This window comes from Python bivittatus, unplaced genomic scaffold (assembly GCF_059951505.1).
Source record: "Python bivittatus isolate LINGU-HERP-01145 unplaced genomic scaffold, Pbiv_v1 ctg000250_np1212, whole genome shotgun sequence".
Taxonomy (NCBI): domain Eukaryota; kingdom Metazoa; phylum Chordata; class Lepidosauria; order Squamata; family Pythonidae; genus Python; species Python bivittatus.
This window is the reverse complement of record NW_028277057.1, coordinates 530,291-547,080: the sequence shown is the minus strand read 5'-3', so window position 1 is coordinate 547,080 and position 16,790 is coordinate 530,291. Positions and strand designations below refer to the sequence as shown.

The 16,790-nt window shown below is 43.1% G+C and overlaps 1 protein-coding gene across 1 annotated transcript in view; it reads right to left on the bottom strand.

Moving 5' to 3' along the window:
• The window catches only part of CRYBG2 (crystallin beta-gamma domain containing 2), a 29,604-nt gene extending 25,722 nt beyond the window's left edge, over nucleotides 1–3,882 (bottom strand). Inside the window, exon 1 of the mRNA XM_025172057.2 lies at nucleotides 389–3,882. Within this exon, the coding sequence (XP_025027825.2) occupies nucleotides 389–3,799 (3,411 nt within the window). The 5' untranslated portion in view covers nucleotides 3,800–3,882. The remainder of the gene's footprint in view (nucleotides 1–388) is intronic.
• Nucleotides 3,883–16,790: the final 12,908 nt, after the last annotated feature.

Sequence of the window (16,790 nt, the reverse complement as noted above, 5' to 3'; positions counted from 1 at the left end):
CCTTTTGAACTTAAACCATGCCACCAGTTCTAAAGCTGGTTGAAGGTGGAGATTCTAGGAATATAACTCATCCGTGTGCAACACGCTACAATGTTCTTTTCTACATCACAGACTCACAGAGACTTCCAACAGCCCAGCTCTTGAACACACAATGTGGCAAGAGACCATATTACAGTTGTCACCAGCAAAGACCAAACAGAACATTTTCATTCAGGTTTCCTTAACCCAGTGCTCTCCAGATGCCTTGGACTTCAGCTCCCATAATCCCCAAAGACCACAGAATGACGGGAGCGAAAGCCCAAGACATTACACAGGCGTAAGCTTGAGATCAGTTGCATTAAAGTCAACTTGACCTGGTTTTCATGCTGCCCAGAATCAATTTACTCACCTGAATTTCTGACTGGGTCAAGCTTTCTGCTTCCTTGGAGAGAAGAATAATCTGCTTGGAGCTACCACTGGTATCTGGTGCCCTGAAGTGATGCTCAGCATCCAGCCCAGTTGGTGGTAACTCCTTATACACAGCATCCTCCTGAGGCCCATTTGGAGATGTCTGGCATTCCCTACTGATTTTCTGGACAACCAGGCTCATTTCCTTCCTTTTTCTTGGGGCCTTGAGTTCAGCCTTTTCTGGGCAGATGAACTTGCTATAGAGAAAGCTGTTGTCCAAGCGAGAATAAGGCTTATCTTCCACAACCTTTCTGTCTACAAAGTTGGACAAAAGAGAGATCCCTTTGAGAACATTGGTTTTAACCAAGTTGGTCTGATTCATAATAGCTCTGGGGGCAATAACTTTGGCCTTGCTATCTCCTGGGACTCGCTGAAGTTTTCCAAGAGAAGCCCCAATCTCCTCCTCAGTCTTGTACTGCTGGTTCTCCCAAGAGTAAGATCTCCTGTCTACGTTGCTATCCCACAATTTATCTTCTTTACTGAGATAAGGGTTCTCAATCTCCTCCGTGTTTTCTTCTGTCAATCCTGGCTCCTCCCCCTTTGGTCCTGTTCCTTCCTCTGGGTTTTCCTCGGTGAGAGCAAACAGCTCACCTAATGCTGCTGGGAGAGGAAACTTTGATTTGGGAGTGATGTGGTTCTCATCGATAGGTGGAAGGACTGTGTGCTTGGCAAGAGTAGAAGGGCGTGGATGCCTCGGGAGGATTTTTGAGGGCTTCCGAAGTTCAGCAGGGTCCATGTTGCGGAGGGTGTCTACAAAATGTTCCATTTCCCCCACTTCCTCGAGTTCTCGTTCTGCTGTCTGGTTGCTGTTCCTTGGGTTCTCACTTGGAGGTTCAGGCAATGACAAGGAAGTCAGTGTCCCGGCCGAAGGGCCCTTTTGTTCCAGTTCAAATATCGGGGAATCTTTGCCTGGGATTTGCTGTTCTTTCTTTAGTTCATCCTCAGTTCTGGCTTTGTCATTCCCTGGAGATGCAGCAGAGATTCCAATTTCACCTGCAGTGTCCAATGGGCACTTATTTTTTCTGTTTGCAGATAAGCTGGCTTTTCCCACACCTAATAAGCTGCTCTCTTGATCTGACCCATTTGCTCTTGGGCCTCCTGAATCAGGCATGCCTTGTTCCTGTTCTGACCTGCTCCCTGCAAACAGGTTGCTGTGCTTCTGGGAGGCAGATTTGCAGGGCAGGCTGCAGTCTCTCTGGGGCGTGCTGAAAGGAACTACTCCCTCCCTGACTATGGTAGCCTCTCTGTTTGATGTGCAAGAAGGGCTCGGCACAAGCACACACCTTGGCCTCTGGGCATCCCTCACACTGGCATTCTGAGAGTGAGTCATGCCATTCTCAGGCTGTGACTCTGGTGTGGAGCAGATGCAAGATTTGGGGGAGGAGGAGTGGATTCTTTCAGCATCAGGAAGATCAGCCTGGGATTGCCAGTTTTCTTCCAGTGGAGCGGAAGTGATGGGGCTTGGGGCAAGGGATTTCTCTTGCTGGCCCTGGCTGGTGTTCCCCAATCCAGGGGTAGACATAATAATCTCTCGCCCGGCTTGGTAAATGGTGGAGTATCCAGGTTGGGGCACAATGACTTGCTGTTTGGCTCTCAAAACAACCGTGCTGCTGCCATTGGGCCCATACCACCGGGTTTGGGATTTGGCTACAGTGCTGGAACACATCACACGAGGCACTGGCTTGAACACACAAGGCTCCTCACAAAATTTGGTGCTTGTGGCAGAGGAAGTGCAATTTCCCCCTGGGGATCCAGAGAATAAAATAGTATTGAGGGTGTTAGATGGAGAACTTTCTATTGAGGATTGAAGTACCATGGCAGTAGGAAAGTTGCTTTCCTTCGGGGATCCAGTGTCTGCCTTGGAGCAATCACCATTTAGCATGTGGCTTTCCTTCGGGTTCACGGTTCCACTCATGCTGTCAGGAGAAAGAGCAAGATTCTTTTCCTCCTGGAGATCATCAGTGTTGGTCACATGGCTCTCTTTCTGAAATCCAGCATCTCCAGGACTGTGAACAGCAGCACGACAGAGTGTTGCTCCCGCTGATTCAGTAACTCTGTTACTCTTGCCATCTTGCACCTCGGTCCTCAACAGGCATTTCGGCTTGGGAGGTCGGGAATAAACTTGAGCAAACACAGGTCCATGAGTTGCAAGTTTTTTCCGTGGACTGTGAGAGCAGGAATGCCCCTCAACTGCTGTGGGAGAGAAGTTTCTAGACTCCACCAGGGAAGGTGAGCCCCCAGCGTCCACCGGGGACGATAAGTGCTGTCTATCTGTCTGGGAGGACAAGGGTATCGCATCGGGTGGAGGAGTCAAGCATCTGACTTCTGCAGGGGAAGCTGAGCAACTGGCATCTGAGGAGGAGGAAGAGGATCCATTGTCTGGTGGAGGGGATGGACGCCTGGTGTCTGAGGAGGGTGATGAACGCTTTGTACCTGTTGGGGAAGGTGAGCTCTGGGCATCTGATGGGGAAGACATACTCCTCCTGTCTGCTGGGGTGAATGGCCGCCTGATTTCCACCACTGAAGAAGCTGGGGAAGAGAGCTGTTTGGTGCTTCCTCCAGAATAGAAACGCCTCATATCTGCCACAGAGTAGGAGCACATGTTTTCTGACATGGAGGATGAATGCTGGGTTTCATCCAGGTAAGAGGAGGACTGTTTCTCTGTTCTGGAAGATAAATGTCTCTTCCGTACTGGAGAACGTGAATGGCTGCTGCCTGCTGACAAGGGGGGCACCTGCGTTGGCCTGCCCTTGGCCGGAGAAAGGGGCTGTTGCGCAGGTGCTGGAGAGGGAGGCCGTCTCCTGTCGCTTGGAGAGTGGGACCTCCGGCTTTCTGCTGCACCAGAACGACGCCGAGGATTAGGAGAACAGGACCCCCCGGCATCCTCTGAGAAAGGGGACTGCCTTCTCCTTGTTGGAGAAAAAGACTGCCTGGCATTTGCTGGAGAAAGGCATCGCCTGGCATCTACAGAGGCCAAGTTGGATTGTGAAAAAGAATTCCTGGAACTGACATGGCAAGAAGAGTGGGTGCCATCTGGGGTTGAAGGAAAGCGCCTGGCAGGTAAGGGAGACCGGGAGGGCCTGGTTTCAGCTGAAGGAGCTGGGTCAGTGACGTCCATCCCCACAAGTCCTTTCTCCCAGGCCTCAAGCAACTTGGACACTCTAGAGGGGCTGCTGGCTCTGGCACCTCCTCCCTCAACCATTGGGGAGGCAGCTGACACTTTGCCAAAGGGAGCCTTGGAGTTCTTCTTGAGAGAGTCAGGAGCATTCTTCTTCCATCGCACCGGAAGGCTTGGGGCAAGTCCCCCCGGCCTGCTTTGACAGGAAGGGGCACTGCCAGCAACTTTCTCCATGCTGGGACGAAGCCAAAGCAGGTCTCCACCAGTGTCAGCCCCCCTTTGAGGCTGAAGCTGCTCGTTGTTGCCTCCCCAAGAGGTTCCTCTGGATCTATAAAAGCTAGAGTTGGGGTGGGGTGGGAGAAAAGGAAAGCAAATGATTAGGCCTGGGTCCCCAGTGTGCCCACCACCCATGGGCCCAGAGTATCCCATGTCACTGCCCTTGTAGCCTGGCAGGGTCCTTCCTCCCTCTGATTTCCTTTTGAATCTTACTTAAAGACGACAACAACAAGGCATACTGTAAAATGAGGTGTCAGCTTCAAGGATAATCGTTCTTTTCAAAGATGCCTCTGGGTCCCTACTAAAAACCAGTCTAGTGCCTTATGTGGAAGGGTGGCCTTCTGGCCACGAAAAGACAAAAATAGGCTGAATTAATAGAAAATGTTTGAGGGTCATTTGTGATTGGACCTTCTTTCCATGGCATCATTTTGTGAGAGCACCCTCAGAATAAAGTCCAAATTCTAAATGTGCTCAACAGTCTAATTATGGGCCCCCTCCATCGGAACATAAAGGCATCCAAAGATTTCCCAAAGTAAGTGTATCTCCAGTGTTTCAATCCCTTCCTACTGCTAATCCTTCCAGCATTCAGGATTGCTGTTTTGTTCTGACTTTGCACGGCAAAACTGTCCTCCAACTACAAGTAGTCTTTGTTTAGTGACTGACTCGTTTACTGACCATTTGCAGTTACAACAGTGATGAAAAAGTAACTTGCGACCAGTCCTTGCATTTATCACCATTACAGGTAGTACAGCAAAGGAAAGCTGACGTAAGACTGTAAGCACAGTTGTGGTTTCACTTAGCGACCGCTTTGCTTAATGACTGAGTCGCCGGTCCCAATTGTGGCTGCCAAACAAGGATTACCTGTAGTAACAGTGAAATACAGGTGTGGAAGAGTAGACTGCCTGAAAACATTGCAGGCCCCTGTGCTGCCTTCTTTCCCTCCCATCTGAGCCTCGCCCCTGCAGAGCTGCCAATAAAGCTGCAACCTTGACATGGGGTGGGAGGAGAATGGAGGAGATGTGTGTTTTGGAGCTTGGCAGCCAGCAGCAAACTGAGTACTGTACAGCGGCCAAATGAAAGAAGATGTTTTTCCTTCAGAAGGAGTGGACAGTGCAAAAGAGAGGAAAAGAAGGATAGAGGTCCAGCAAGATAAAGCACAATGTAAAAACGGTGTAAGAGTTCTACTGGCTGGCCATTAATAGAAAAAGAAGAAATCTCAGAGAGAGGGAACTTAAGGCAGAACAGGCTTAAGAAAGAAACGTTGATGCATACTAGTAATAGTATAGAGCAGTATTTCTCAGCCTTGGCAACTTTAAGATGTGTGGACTTCAACTCCCAGAATTCCCCAGCCAGCATGCTGGTTGGGAAATTCTGGGAGTTGAAGTCCATACATCTTAAAGTAGCTAAGCTTGAGAAACACTGGTACAGAGCATAGTATATAGGTAATTGTAATAGAGTAATAGGAAATAGAGTAATAGGTAAGAGTAATATAGTATATTGAATAGTAATAGTATAGAGTATAAACATTGTTTTGTAAACCGTCCAGTCATTCAACGAGATGGGTGGTGACAAATTCGATAGATAAATAAATAGCCATAGTAGTAGTAATTGAAGAGTAATAGCATAGTAATTCTAATAGTAATTATCATAGTAATAGGATAGAAATAGTAATAGAACAGAATATAGGAAGCACTCGCATATCACTTTTATATGTTTGTTTTTACAAAATAAAGCACCTCCCCAACCCTTACATGGAGATAAAGAAATCACCTATTCGGGTTCCAGTGCTTTTGTGACTCACTTGAGTCTGGGTCAATTCATGTGGGTGTGGTTTAAAAAAAGAACCCGTGACAACAGAGTTAGGATCAATCTATGGGCTATGATACCTTTCTGGAAGATAATCCCCTTCAGAGTTGTTGGGACTACAATATCCATCACTCTAAAGTTCTAAGACATCTGGAAGGTACCAGATTGAAGGGCTGTGGAAATCTCTGGACAGCTTGCTAAACTGGTCAGAAATTGAGATGTCAGTGCTTTAAGCACAAAGGAACTCACTAAATCCTAACCCGGCCCTTTGCATCACGTAAAAACTCATTAACGTCTGCTAATGTTTGATGGCAAACAATCCTGTGGCCAAACACATCCCGCTTTGCCTGCTTTGCTCATTGTGGCATGGCATGGGTCATCTGAAAAGTCACCACTGGAATTTCATTTCGTCTTTTAAAAACAAAACTCCTTATGAGTCATTTTCCTATCCAAGCTGTGCTCAGCTACAAAAATCACGAAGTACTGATTAAACAAAAGTACTGATTCAATACAAATACTGAAAGTTACAAACACAAGCTGTAGAACAGAAACCAGTAAAGAAGCAGGCAAGCGAGAAAGGTTGGGTAGGAAGCTGCAAAAGAGAGAGAGAGGAGGATGCCCACCTACTGCGATGGTGAGGCCCACTCTGTCAGCTTACCCAAAATATGTGTGTGTTTGTCTGTATATTTCATGTATATCCCACCTTTCATTCAGGAGCTCAAGCTGGAGGTAAATCTTAAAAACCAGGCAAGTTTTCCAAATTCAATTGCTTTAACAGAAGGAGACATCTGTGATAAATTTTGGCTCATCTCTTGTATTTTTCACATGCGATGGAAGAATGCGGAAGGCAAAAAGGGAAAAAAGAGTGCATCTGAACATGTGCAGAGTGCATTTTTCTCACTAATTAGTAACTCCACAAAACACAGAAAGTGATTCAGGGGTAGGTGAGTAATTTCAAAATGCTTCTCACCAGCTCAAACTGTTAAGAGGTTTCTGTCCAATCCACCTCACGGGGTTATTGTTGTGGAGAAAATAGGAGCATTATGTACGCCGCCTTGCGATGGACAGAATAAAGATGGGGTAGAAATCTAATAATAATAACATACTGATTTGCTTTGCATTTAGTAACGTTACAAAACACTGTCAGTGACCTAACCATGGCAATATAAAAACAAACAATGAGGAAAAAAGCTGGTAAATCTACTCAGTAAAAAAAAAAAAAAGACATATACAGTAACTATTCAAGACAATAAAACCAGAACATGACAGAACAGAGTAAAATAAAAGAGGAGGAAATGTCATAAATGCTCCGTGAAGTAGATTGTAGGTTGTTCCCTGGCTAAATTATAACAGAGAAGGGATCAATTGAAGCCAGTGTTTCTCAACCTTGGCCACTTTAAGATGTGTGGACTTCAACTCCCAGAATTCCCCAGCCAGCCATGCTGGCTGGGGAATTCTGGGAGTTGAAGTCGACACATCTTAAATGGCTGGCTAAGGAATTCTGGGAGTTGGTCCACACATCTTAAATGGCTGGCTAAGGAATTCTGGGAGTTGAAGTCCACACATCTTAAATGGCTGGCTAAGGAATTCTGGGAGTTGAAGTCCACACATCTTAAAGTGGCCAAGGTTGAGAAACACTGATCTAATCTCTCCAGACTCGAGGGTCTCCTGAAAAGCCCAAATTGCCACCATATTTTTGTTGCTGAAATAAACTGGGTCTCTCTCATAATGATTACGAAGTGTTTAGAAGCAGATGCATCTGGCAGGGGTGGCTCAAAAAAGTCAAGGTAGTGACTGCAATCATGTCATGGAAGCCCCACCCCTCTTGTCAAAAGGGGTGGGGCATCTATTGTTATAGATGCCATCTTGACTTCTTTTACCCTCCTGGAGATACCCTTGATTACAGCTGCTTCCAGCTTTAGTTTCTGAGTGAAGAGAGTTAGATGGAGCCATAGTTCCTATCCCCTTAATAAACAATAAAAAGAAAATCATGTTTCTGAATAGGTCCCACAGGGGCATTTACAAGGTGCAGAAATCAAGAATCCTCTCATGGAATTTAAAATATTACCTAAGGCACAGATCATCCCACAGTTGAAAATGACTGCCATCAAGTACCAGCGTTTTAAATCCGCTCTCAGAAGACAACCTAATCATCCAATATTTATGAACCACCAAGAGTCCAGTGGGAGTGTGGTGGGATAGAAATGTAATGCCTAAATAAATATTAACAAAGCTGTCTTAAGCTCAAGATCTCAACAACTGTGACCCATCCAGTTATTAACCAGAGTCAGGCCAGGTTAATCCTTGGATGGGAGACAACCAGGCGATTCAAGTACTCAAGTATGTGGTCATATTGTTGTCCAGAAAACTATACAAATTGCCCATGAAAATCACCAAGAGCTCAGCCTGAATTGAAGGAGATTTACTTTTATTTTCTAAACTCAAGATGGGGCTGAAACTGCACATCCGAATGCCTATTTCCAGGAAAACCACCAGAAAGTTGTCAATGAATGAATGAATTGCTGAATGAATTAATATGACCATCTCCACCACTCTAGGATGAAGGGAACTATATAATGTAGTTCTAAAGGGGGAGAAATGATAAAAGTTTGTCTGTAACTGCTGTAAAGATCAGAAGCTGCTTCTTTAAGTTTTATTTTTCTTTTTTCTCTCTTTATCTGTTTCTAGCACTTTTTCTTTTTTTTTACTTTCTTGTATACATTTGTTCTTGTTTATCTTTTAATTGTGTAAAAACTTTCAATAAAAATTATTTTTAAAAAAGGAAGGTAGGAGACGTGGTTACTCCCTGACTGCATTTTATAACGACTAGTTTGGGGTTTCATAGAGGTTCACCCTTGTGCACATTTATTTATTTATTAAATTTATATGCTGCCCAGTCCCCAACAGGCTTGTATTTTTAATTCTGAACATTGCTTCTCTGAAAGGGAGAGGGCAAACACTGATGTTGCAGATACGGATACTGTCAAGAAAGGCTCAATGAGAAGGAAATACACCATTCCAAAAAAAGAGATACAGAATGAATAATTTTTTCATATACAAATTGTGATCTTAATTCAAATGGAAATACAGTATATTTCACTTTGGTGGGAAAAGACTAGGACTAGGTGACCCATGTGCCTGCTGGTCAGTCTGCTGTCCAAATGCTGCTGTGGAGGGGCAACTTGGGAATCCCTCTACTCAATTTTTAAAGCCCTTTAAGGTTGGGAGGAGAATCTGTGGTCCTCCAGATGCTGTTGGTCTTTAGCTTTTGTCAACCTTAGCTACTACTGATCTTATTGGCTGGGGTGGATGGAAAAATTGAGTCCCGCAATATATGGGAGAATACAGGATTCCCACCACACTTGAGACAGGACTGGGTTCAAATATAGCAAAGATAAGCACGCTGTAACACACCAGATGTTGACAAACTAAGAAGCAAGTGGTGCTAGGATTTGTAGTTGCACTCTGTAGCCCCCATCCAATTGTTGCAGGGAGTTTGGGAATAATCGGACTGGATTTGCACAGCAGCCTAGGCTAATACTGGAACTGGAGACTTTGTGGCTCAGCGTGTTGTGGGAATCCATGCATAGTCTCAGCATGTTGTGTGAACTGGGCCATCTTGTTAGGAATATAGTTTATTTGCTTGGGCATGGCATGTTATCTGAATACATTGATTGAAATTTGCTTGTCCTGCATTTAGGGTTTAGTATGTTTATTTTATTACACCTGTACACCACAGAATCTGCTGTGGGATGTTGTGTGAATTTAGCCTTATAAAAATGGGAACTTTGGCTGCAGAGCAGGATAAAAACACGCTAAAAGGCACTTCCTCAACCTGGTGCATTCCATATATATTCAATAGGTTTACAGAGTGAGTATGTTGTGCAAACTCAGTCCTGAAATGACCAGCCTGAAATAAAGATAATCCTCAAACAGAAGACAATCCTCCGCCATAAAGAACACTCAGACATCTTACTGATGCTGCAATACAGAAGTGGAGAAGCTGTGATCCTCAGGAGGCTGCTGAATTATAACCTCCAGTATCTCTCCTTCTGTCCACACGGACTGGGAATGCTGGTAGTTTAGCAAGATCTGGAGGGCCACGGTTTCTCCACCTCTGCAAACAGCATGAGGTGGTCAGATCCTGGATTGTTCTATTTCACACAAAGGGCAGAGGTCTGAGTCTTGAACGCAGTTCCTCTTTTGGCCAGGGCATGGTGGTAGCACGCAAGTGCGAGCAGTGCTTCTCAGGGAACTCTCTAATGTCCAAAGTCCCACCTGCAGGAGGACCTAGCACGGCACACTCAATTCTGATAAGCGCACCTTTCTCCTAGCAGGAAATTCACCTGCTTCAGGACTTGCCAAGTAAAAAAAACAAAAGACCAGAACTGAGCCCGCAATCTAAACAACAGACTACTTGCTGTAGTTCCATCCAGAATGGTTGACTGGCTCTTGTAACATCCAGCTGAGCCAGATTGACACAGCCCTTCATTTCTAGCGTGGAAGAAGCAGGCTGCACCATCCAGTGTGTCTTGACCTACTTAGCAGAAAGCATTGTTAATTTCCAGGATGAGTCAGACCTGCGTTTTGTGTTTAAGGTGCTGGGTGGCAGCATTCCTCCTCTCCCCAGCCTCCGCCAAAGGAAGCACTTCCTTTTTTCTTCTAAAAAAAGGCTGCTCTTTATTTCTTATACCTGTACAACAAGACCCAGCGGTAGGCTTTCAGAGGTCACAACCTACTTCATCCACATTTAAAATCTGTTTTTATTTTTCTCTTTCCAAAAGCTCAAAGCTGCTTAACCTGGGGCAAAACTTAGGGGCAGACACCAGGGCCCTGAAAAGCTGAACAAACAGGAAGCTCCCCAAACCTGCCCCTCACCATATTATTTGAAATAATATACTCACTGAACAAAGAAGCAGAAGATTGTTCAGGGGTGCTTGGCATGGTCCGAAAAGTCAAGAGGATGGCCACAACAGTGTGATCAAAGGTCCACCCTTTTTTTTTTTTACGTGTGATGCCAATTCTCTTGACTTTTTGGACCATATCCTGCCAACACCCCTGAATGACAACACTGCAACAACTTGAAGGCAATTTCAAAATCAAATAATAGCACAACACCTGATAAACGGTAACAATTTAAAACGTAAACACTATAATAAAAGAAGAAAAGTCAAAAGACCGAAGGCTCTAAAAACATTTTTTAAAATGAAAAGCCCTGTTCAAACCTTCCCAAGAGGGCAACAGTCCTTCAGAGAAAGAGCTATAAGGTCAGGAACCCCTTCTTCTAATCCAAACTTCTCTAAACCCGAAGTCTCTTCTGGCCCTTCAGGTCCCCAAGGAAATGTGTAATCAGCACCAGCCTTGGAACGGGTATGAAATCCTTCAACTCCTGCTCTTTCAAAGCCCCAGATGACATTCAACAGAGGGACGTATTGACATACTGCTTTGCCCGCAATGGGACAGGTAAAATGCCCTTCCCAAGTGGCAATAGATAAAGCTGCAAATTAAAACTGCTCTTGCTTGGCACCGAAGAACCACGAGGCAGGCATTTATACCTGGGTTTGTAGACTAAGTCTCTCCCCTTTTTTTCCAGCTATCAACAGCTTTAAAAAATCCCAAGGTCTTCAGGACCCAAAGGGTGCTTTGCCAGCCACAGATCTCCAGCAAGATCACTTTTTGAAAGTCTAAGCGGTTCATTCTCAAGAGCTGAAGCAACTTCCAGGTACAGGATAGAAACTGAACCCTTTCAGCCATGCCCGGTTTGGAAGGGGAGAACAATATGGATGCCTTCTCAAGTTCAGAACATCCTTCATTGCTTGAATAGTTTGCAGGATTCAGTAGCTGAGTTTATCCACTGTAGTAAATCATAAGGTAGTTTAAGCAGAGGTGAGCAACTGGCTGCTCTAAGGCCATATGTGGGTGCAAAACCCCATGGTATGGGCCCCAGAACCCTCTCTGAGTGAAATTCAAAACTTGATGGTGCGATTCAGCCATATCAACTCTGCTGTTTTAAAGTGGGAGTTGAAGTCCACACATCTTCAAGTGGCCAAGGTTGAGAAACACTGCCCTAGTCTATCTTTAAGCCCATTTAAGCATTACCAAGGGCTGATCCTGCTTCGCGGGTTTTCTATCAACCAAGATCACTTCACTGCTGCCACCTGCTGTTAAGCATAAGCACCTGCAAATGGAATGTACATTAGCAGAATCAGATAGAGTAGAATGATGAAGACTAATTCATTTCCATGGAACTTCATGCTTAAACCTGAATAGGCTGTAAATAATTTATTTTTAAAAATAGTTATTCAAATTCTGGCCACTTGATATAGTTTTCTGGGGCTAAGAAATTTGTTCAGTTTCCCACCTCCCCACCCACCCCATTTTTGATGTGAACTTTTCTCAAAGCACACCCAAACTCATTAGCCCCAAAATTATCATTTTCTGGTCTTTGTAATACAGGCCAAAGTTCAAAGAGTGTGCTCAACAATGTACATACATTATAGAACAGTGTGAAAATCCATACATACAGTACATGAAGGGAAGGTCTGCACAAAACTACATTCTCTGAAAGGAAACTGCTCAGAAAAAAAGGTGTGCATTAGAAAAAATGTACCAAAATGCATACATGTAGAGATAAAATGAACAGATTTTTAAAGAGGATTTTGTTTTTTAAAAAATCATGCAGGTGAACTGAACTTAATGTCAAAGAAATAGGAAACAGAGAGAAACCAACTTGGAGAGATTTATTCATCTAGTAAATACTAGATTTTACAAATCTTTTTTTTTTTAATCTCTGAATTCATTTTAATTCTCAGCCACAGACTAAGAATGCTATTATATGTGAATTATATCCTATCAGTTTGATGACTGCCTGCTTCCCAGAACACATGGCACGTGCTGTAATCTATCTTCCTCCCTATCGTCCTCAAAAATCATTATTTTTGTTCACCCATGTAAGGATGAGTCTTTCAGTTAATCACAGGCTGTGTGCATGGTTCAGCCAATGTGTTCTGCATTATTGTCAATTTACTTGTGATATGCTGCTAGAAGAAGGTGTACACTCCTTATGGAATCAGGAGGGGAAATCTACGAGTTCTCTCAGTGCAGTAACACTTTCTAAGGGATCACAATTTTGCCATTAGGGAAATATGGTTGGGACACTACTAGAAATACCTCCTATCTCTGGACCCTCCAATCTCTCCTTCCTTCAAAGGACTGGTGGGCGGGGAAGGATTTTTTTTTTTGCTTTAAAATATGTCATTAAATTCCCTGGAAGTATTCCCAGTATTTCAAACCTGAACACCTTGGAAAAGAGGAAACAGGAGTAACAAACAAGCAAACAAAAATCATTCCAATGCTATTTATTCCAAAAACACATTGTCTTCCTGCTAAAGATGTATGAAGCCAGTTATCCCGGGCTCCAGTAAGCTGTTCAGACAATACAGCTGACTCAGGGAAGTTACTTTAGCTCAAGTGGCCCTGGGGCTGTGGTAGGCTAAGATTAACCCCATTTGGGCTACTTGTTTGGAGCAATTATCTGGGTTAGTATTTGCACAACACAACAACCCTCCCTCCAATAGCCCAGTTAAATATGTCATGTAAATGGGGCTGCTGAATTTTATCAGGTATGTAAGTATCACAGACCTATTTACATCAGCCACAGCGAGAATTCTCAATCAAGTCATCTTGGAAAATTACCTGACTAACCTGCATCCATATTTTTATTCTTATGTTTAAAATATTTGGAAGTAATTCTGAGAAGCATCTTGTTCCCAGCATGAAGTGAGAAATAAAATAAACACAACTGGTATTAAAATTGTGGTTTAGCAGAAACTGTCATGAGACGATGAGACTCAGCACAGCAGCACTCTCTGTGTGGGATGCACTGAAAGCATGAGGAAGCATCTGTGAGAGAAGATGCTTGCTGCAGCTTTAAAAAGACATGGGTTTACCACCTTTTCTCACTGGTCCCGCTCCCATGCCTACAGACCAAGCTTACGTGCACAAATTACAATTGCAAAAGAATAGACAGTGGATGTTTGTGGTCTCACTTATCTGTAGAAGACAGAAAATTATGATGGCTTGATTGCACTTTCAGACTAGTCTATTACTGGAATTATTTGGAGGGAGTGCAAATAATTGAAAAATATATGCAAAATAAAACTGATAAAAATAGCACAAGTTTTAAAAAAAGAGGTAAACTCAACAAAATATGATGGAAACAATGCAATAAATAAGTAAAACCAAGAGTGAAATAAGAAGATACATAAATACTGAGAACTTACACTGATGCCAAGTGAATTTCTATGGAGAGAGAATTCCACTGATGGAGAATACCTAGAGAAACGTTTTTTTTCTTGGGGCTATCTGACTTACCTCATTTGGAAGCATGAAAGCAACTGAGGGAGTCACTAATGATGTGATAGAAATAGGACTAAATAATTTTCCAGGCAAACTATCTCCAAGTTTAATTAATCAATGTTGTGTTCATCAGAAACTTGCTAAAAGCACTCACAATAATAAGGGCAGTGAAATAACATGGCAATTCTAGGTTCCAGTTCACACATCATACTAAGCTACAAGGTGGTTTGTTGGGTTCTGACTTATTGTGTTGTGCAAACACAAGTGTGGCTTATTCAATAAGCCATGGTTAAATCATAGCTTAAACTGCTATGCCACTGAAACCTAGCCACTGAATTTAACAGAAGTTAAATGGCCACTAGACTGTATTCTCTCACTAGTTTTATTTAAGGGAGGAAGCATCACTCAGTTGCACATATCTTGCACGGAGAAAGACCCAACTGCTCCACCTTCAGATCAAAACAGATCTGATAGTAGCTGAGATCTGAGATCTCTCCCCCAGATACACTAAAGTGGCACTTCCAGTAGAACCAGAGAAGAAAATACTGAGCTTGGTGAACAAATAGTTTGATGTGGTTTAAGGCAACTTCCTTGTTTGAACAGTTAATGAAGGAGGGCAGGGCAGTTGCCAATTGAACCCTGAACTGACTATAACAGCCTTCCCAAATGTGGGTAAATGGGATTCAACTCCCCGAATTGTCAACAATAGGAATTCTGGGAGTTAATATCCAAACATCTGGAGAACATCCAAAGACTGATCTACCCCATTCTTCCCCACCCTTGTGTTCTCCAAGCTGTGTTGGACTTTAATTCCCATAATTGTTAGCCAAAAGACTTAGCATTAAGTAGGAATTATGAGAGCCGAGCTCCTAAACATCTGGAAGGTAGCAGGTCAGGGAAGACTGGCTTAATATGATGGGAAGATATTATCTAAAGTCTCAGGCTAAGATACTTCTCAGTCCTGTTGTTCCCTGAGTTTCTGGAACTGGAGGCCAAATCAGAGGATTTCTATATGTCAGGCATAGTTCTTCCTCTCTGATCTACATTTATGCCACAGCCCCAATGCATTCCTTTGTATTTTCTAAAGTACCAGATGCTTATTAAGGACACAAATCAACCCTAAAATCACAGACAAGTACTGATCTGCCTCCCCCACAAAAAAACTTACAAGAAGGTGTGCATAAGAAGATAACCTGCCTGAATAAGATTTGTGCATTGCAATTTAGATATTATCTTTTTGCCTTTAATTATGCAAACATCACTGAGGGTGGCCAAGCATCACCAAGTGACACACTAAGGCTGCTGTGGCTGAATTTGATGTTATACTATGGGAAATGAATGCAGTATTTTAAGGACCCCCATTCAGCGGGCTTTTACATTTATACATTTACATAAATCTTACACAAATGTTAATGTAAATTATGTAAAAAGTATGTAAATTTACATAAACTATATAAAACATGGGTATATTACATCAATTCAGCTTTATTGGACATTTGGTTTTAGCAGACACCCCTTCTCCAAAGTGGTCCATAAAACTGAGGTTTTATACATCCGCCTGTGGATACTGCTCCAGATGCCTCCAAAGACCAAACGTTCTTCAGCTGGTCTTTGGGACACTGTCACATCCTTGCAACTGACAACAATTTAGTCCCTAACCAGAGTAAACTTGCCTGCCCCTAGTCTGAGTAGAAGAAATTCTGGCTATTGTAATGCCCCTAACCGTTCTTTCCAGAATTCATTATTTACCTTCATATGTCCTTGTAATAAATCATTAGGAAGAAGTGTTTTTTCAATGGTGGGAACTATTGGCTTTACCAATTACATTTTTATGGATGAGGAGTCATTTGAATTCAAATCCTCCCAATCCCATTCCAACCCAATTTTCTCCAACCTGTCAAATTCACAGCATGACAAATGACAGTCTCAACATATCTCAAGAATGTCCACCTAAGGAAGAATACTCTAGCTAACAAACTACATAATTTCTTTCCACTGTTGGGTCTGTTCACTCTGAGTTGATTTCTTTGCTAAATATCCTGATATCAAAAACATAAAATATAACAAATGTACATCAACCTTAGACATCAAGTTTCCACAGTGTTAAGGACACACAATGCTTAACAACAACAGTTCCAGTGCAGCCCCAAACCTCTTTTTTACATGGCCTGGATTCTCAAACACCACAATGTGTACTGGCTCATAGATGCTCTGCTAAAGCACCATGTTCCACTGCTGAACATACTTGTAATTAGCAAGTTTTCCTGACATCCAACCAAAGTCTATTTCCTCGAATTTAAACCCATTATTTGTTGTCCTGAAACAACTCTTCAGAACTTCTCCCCTATCATCTACATATCTGATTTTCAGATATTCAAAGACACTTAACTGCGTCTTCCTGCAGTTTTATCTTCTCCAAGCTAAACATACCCAACACCTCCCACCATTCCTCATAAGTCCTTCCTTCCAGGACCCTTATCAGCTTGGTTGCTCTTCTCTAGAAGTTTCACGTTGTCAATGTCTTCCCTAAAATAAGGTGCCCCAAACTGGATGCAATATTCTAGGAACAGTCTGACCAACACTGGAGATGGAGCTTAACCCCACAAAATGAGTTATAGGACTGCAACTATAATTGTTCCACCTTTCATAGGGGATGGCAATTTATAATCCCTGGAGATCTGTCTACCCCACTGAATTTTGAACTTTTGTCATTTTGAGACATGAAATGCAGAAAATCTGCAGGTTATGCTTAAAATAGGCTTTACAAAGTTAAAAACAAAACAAA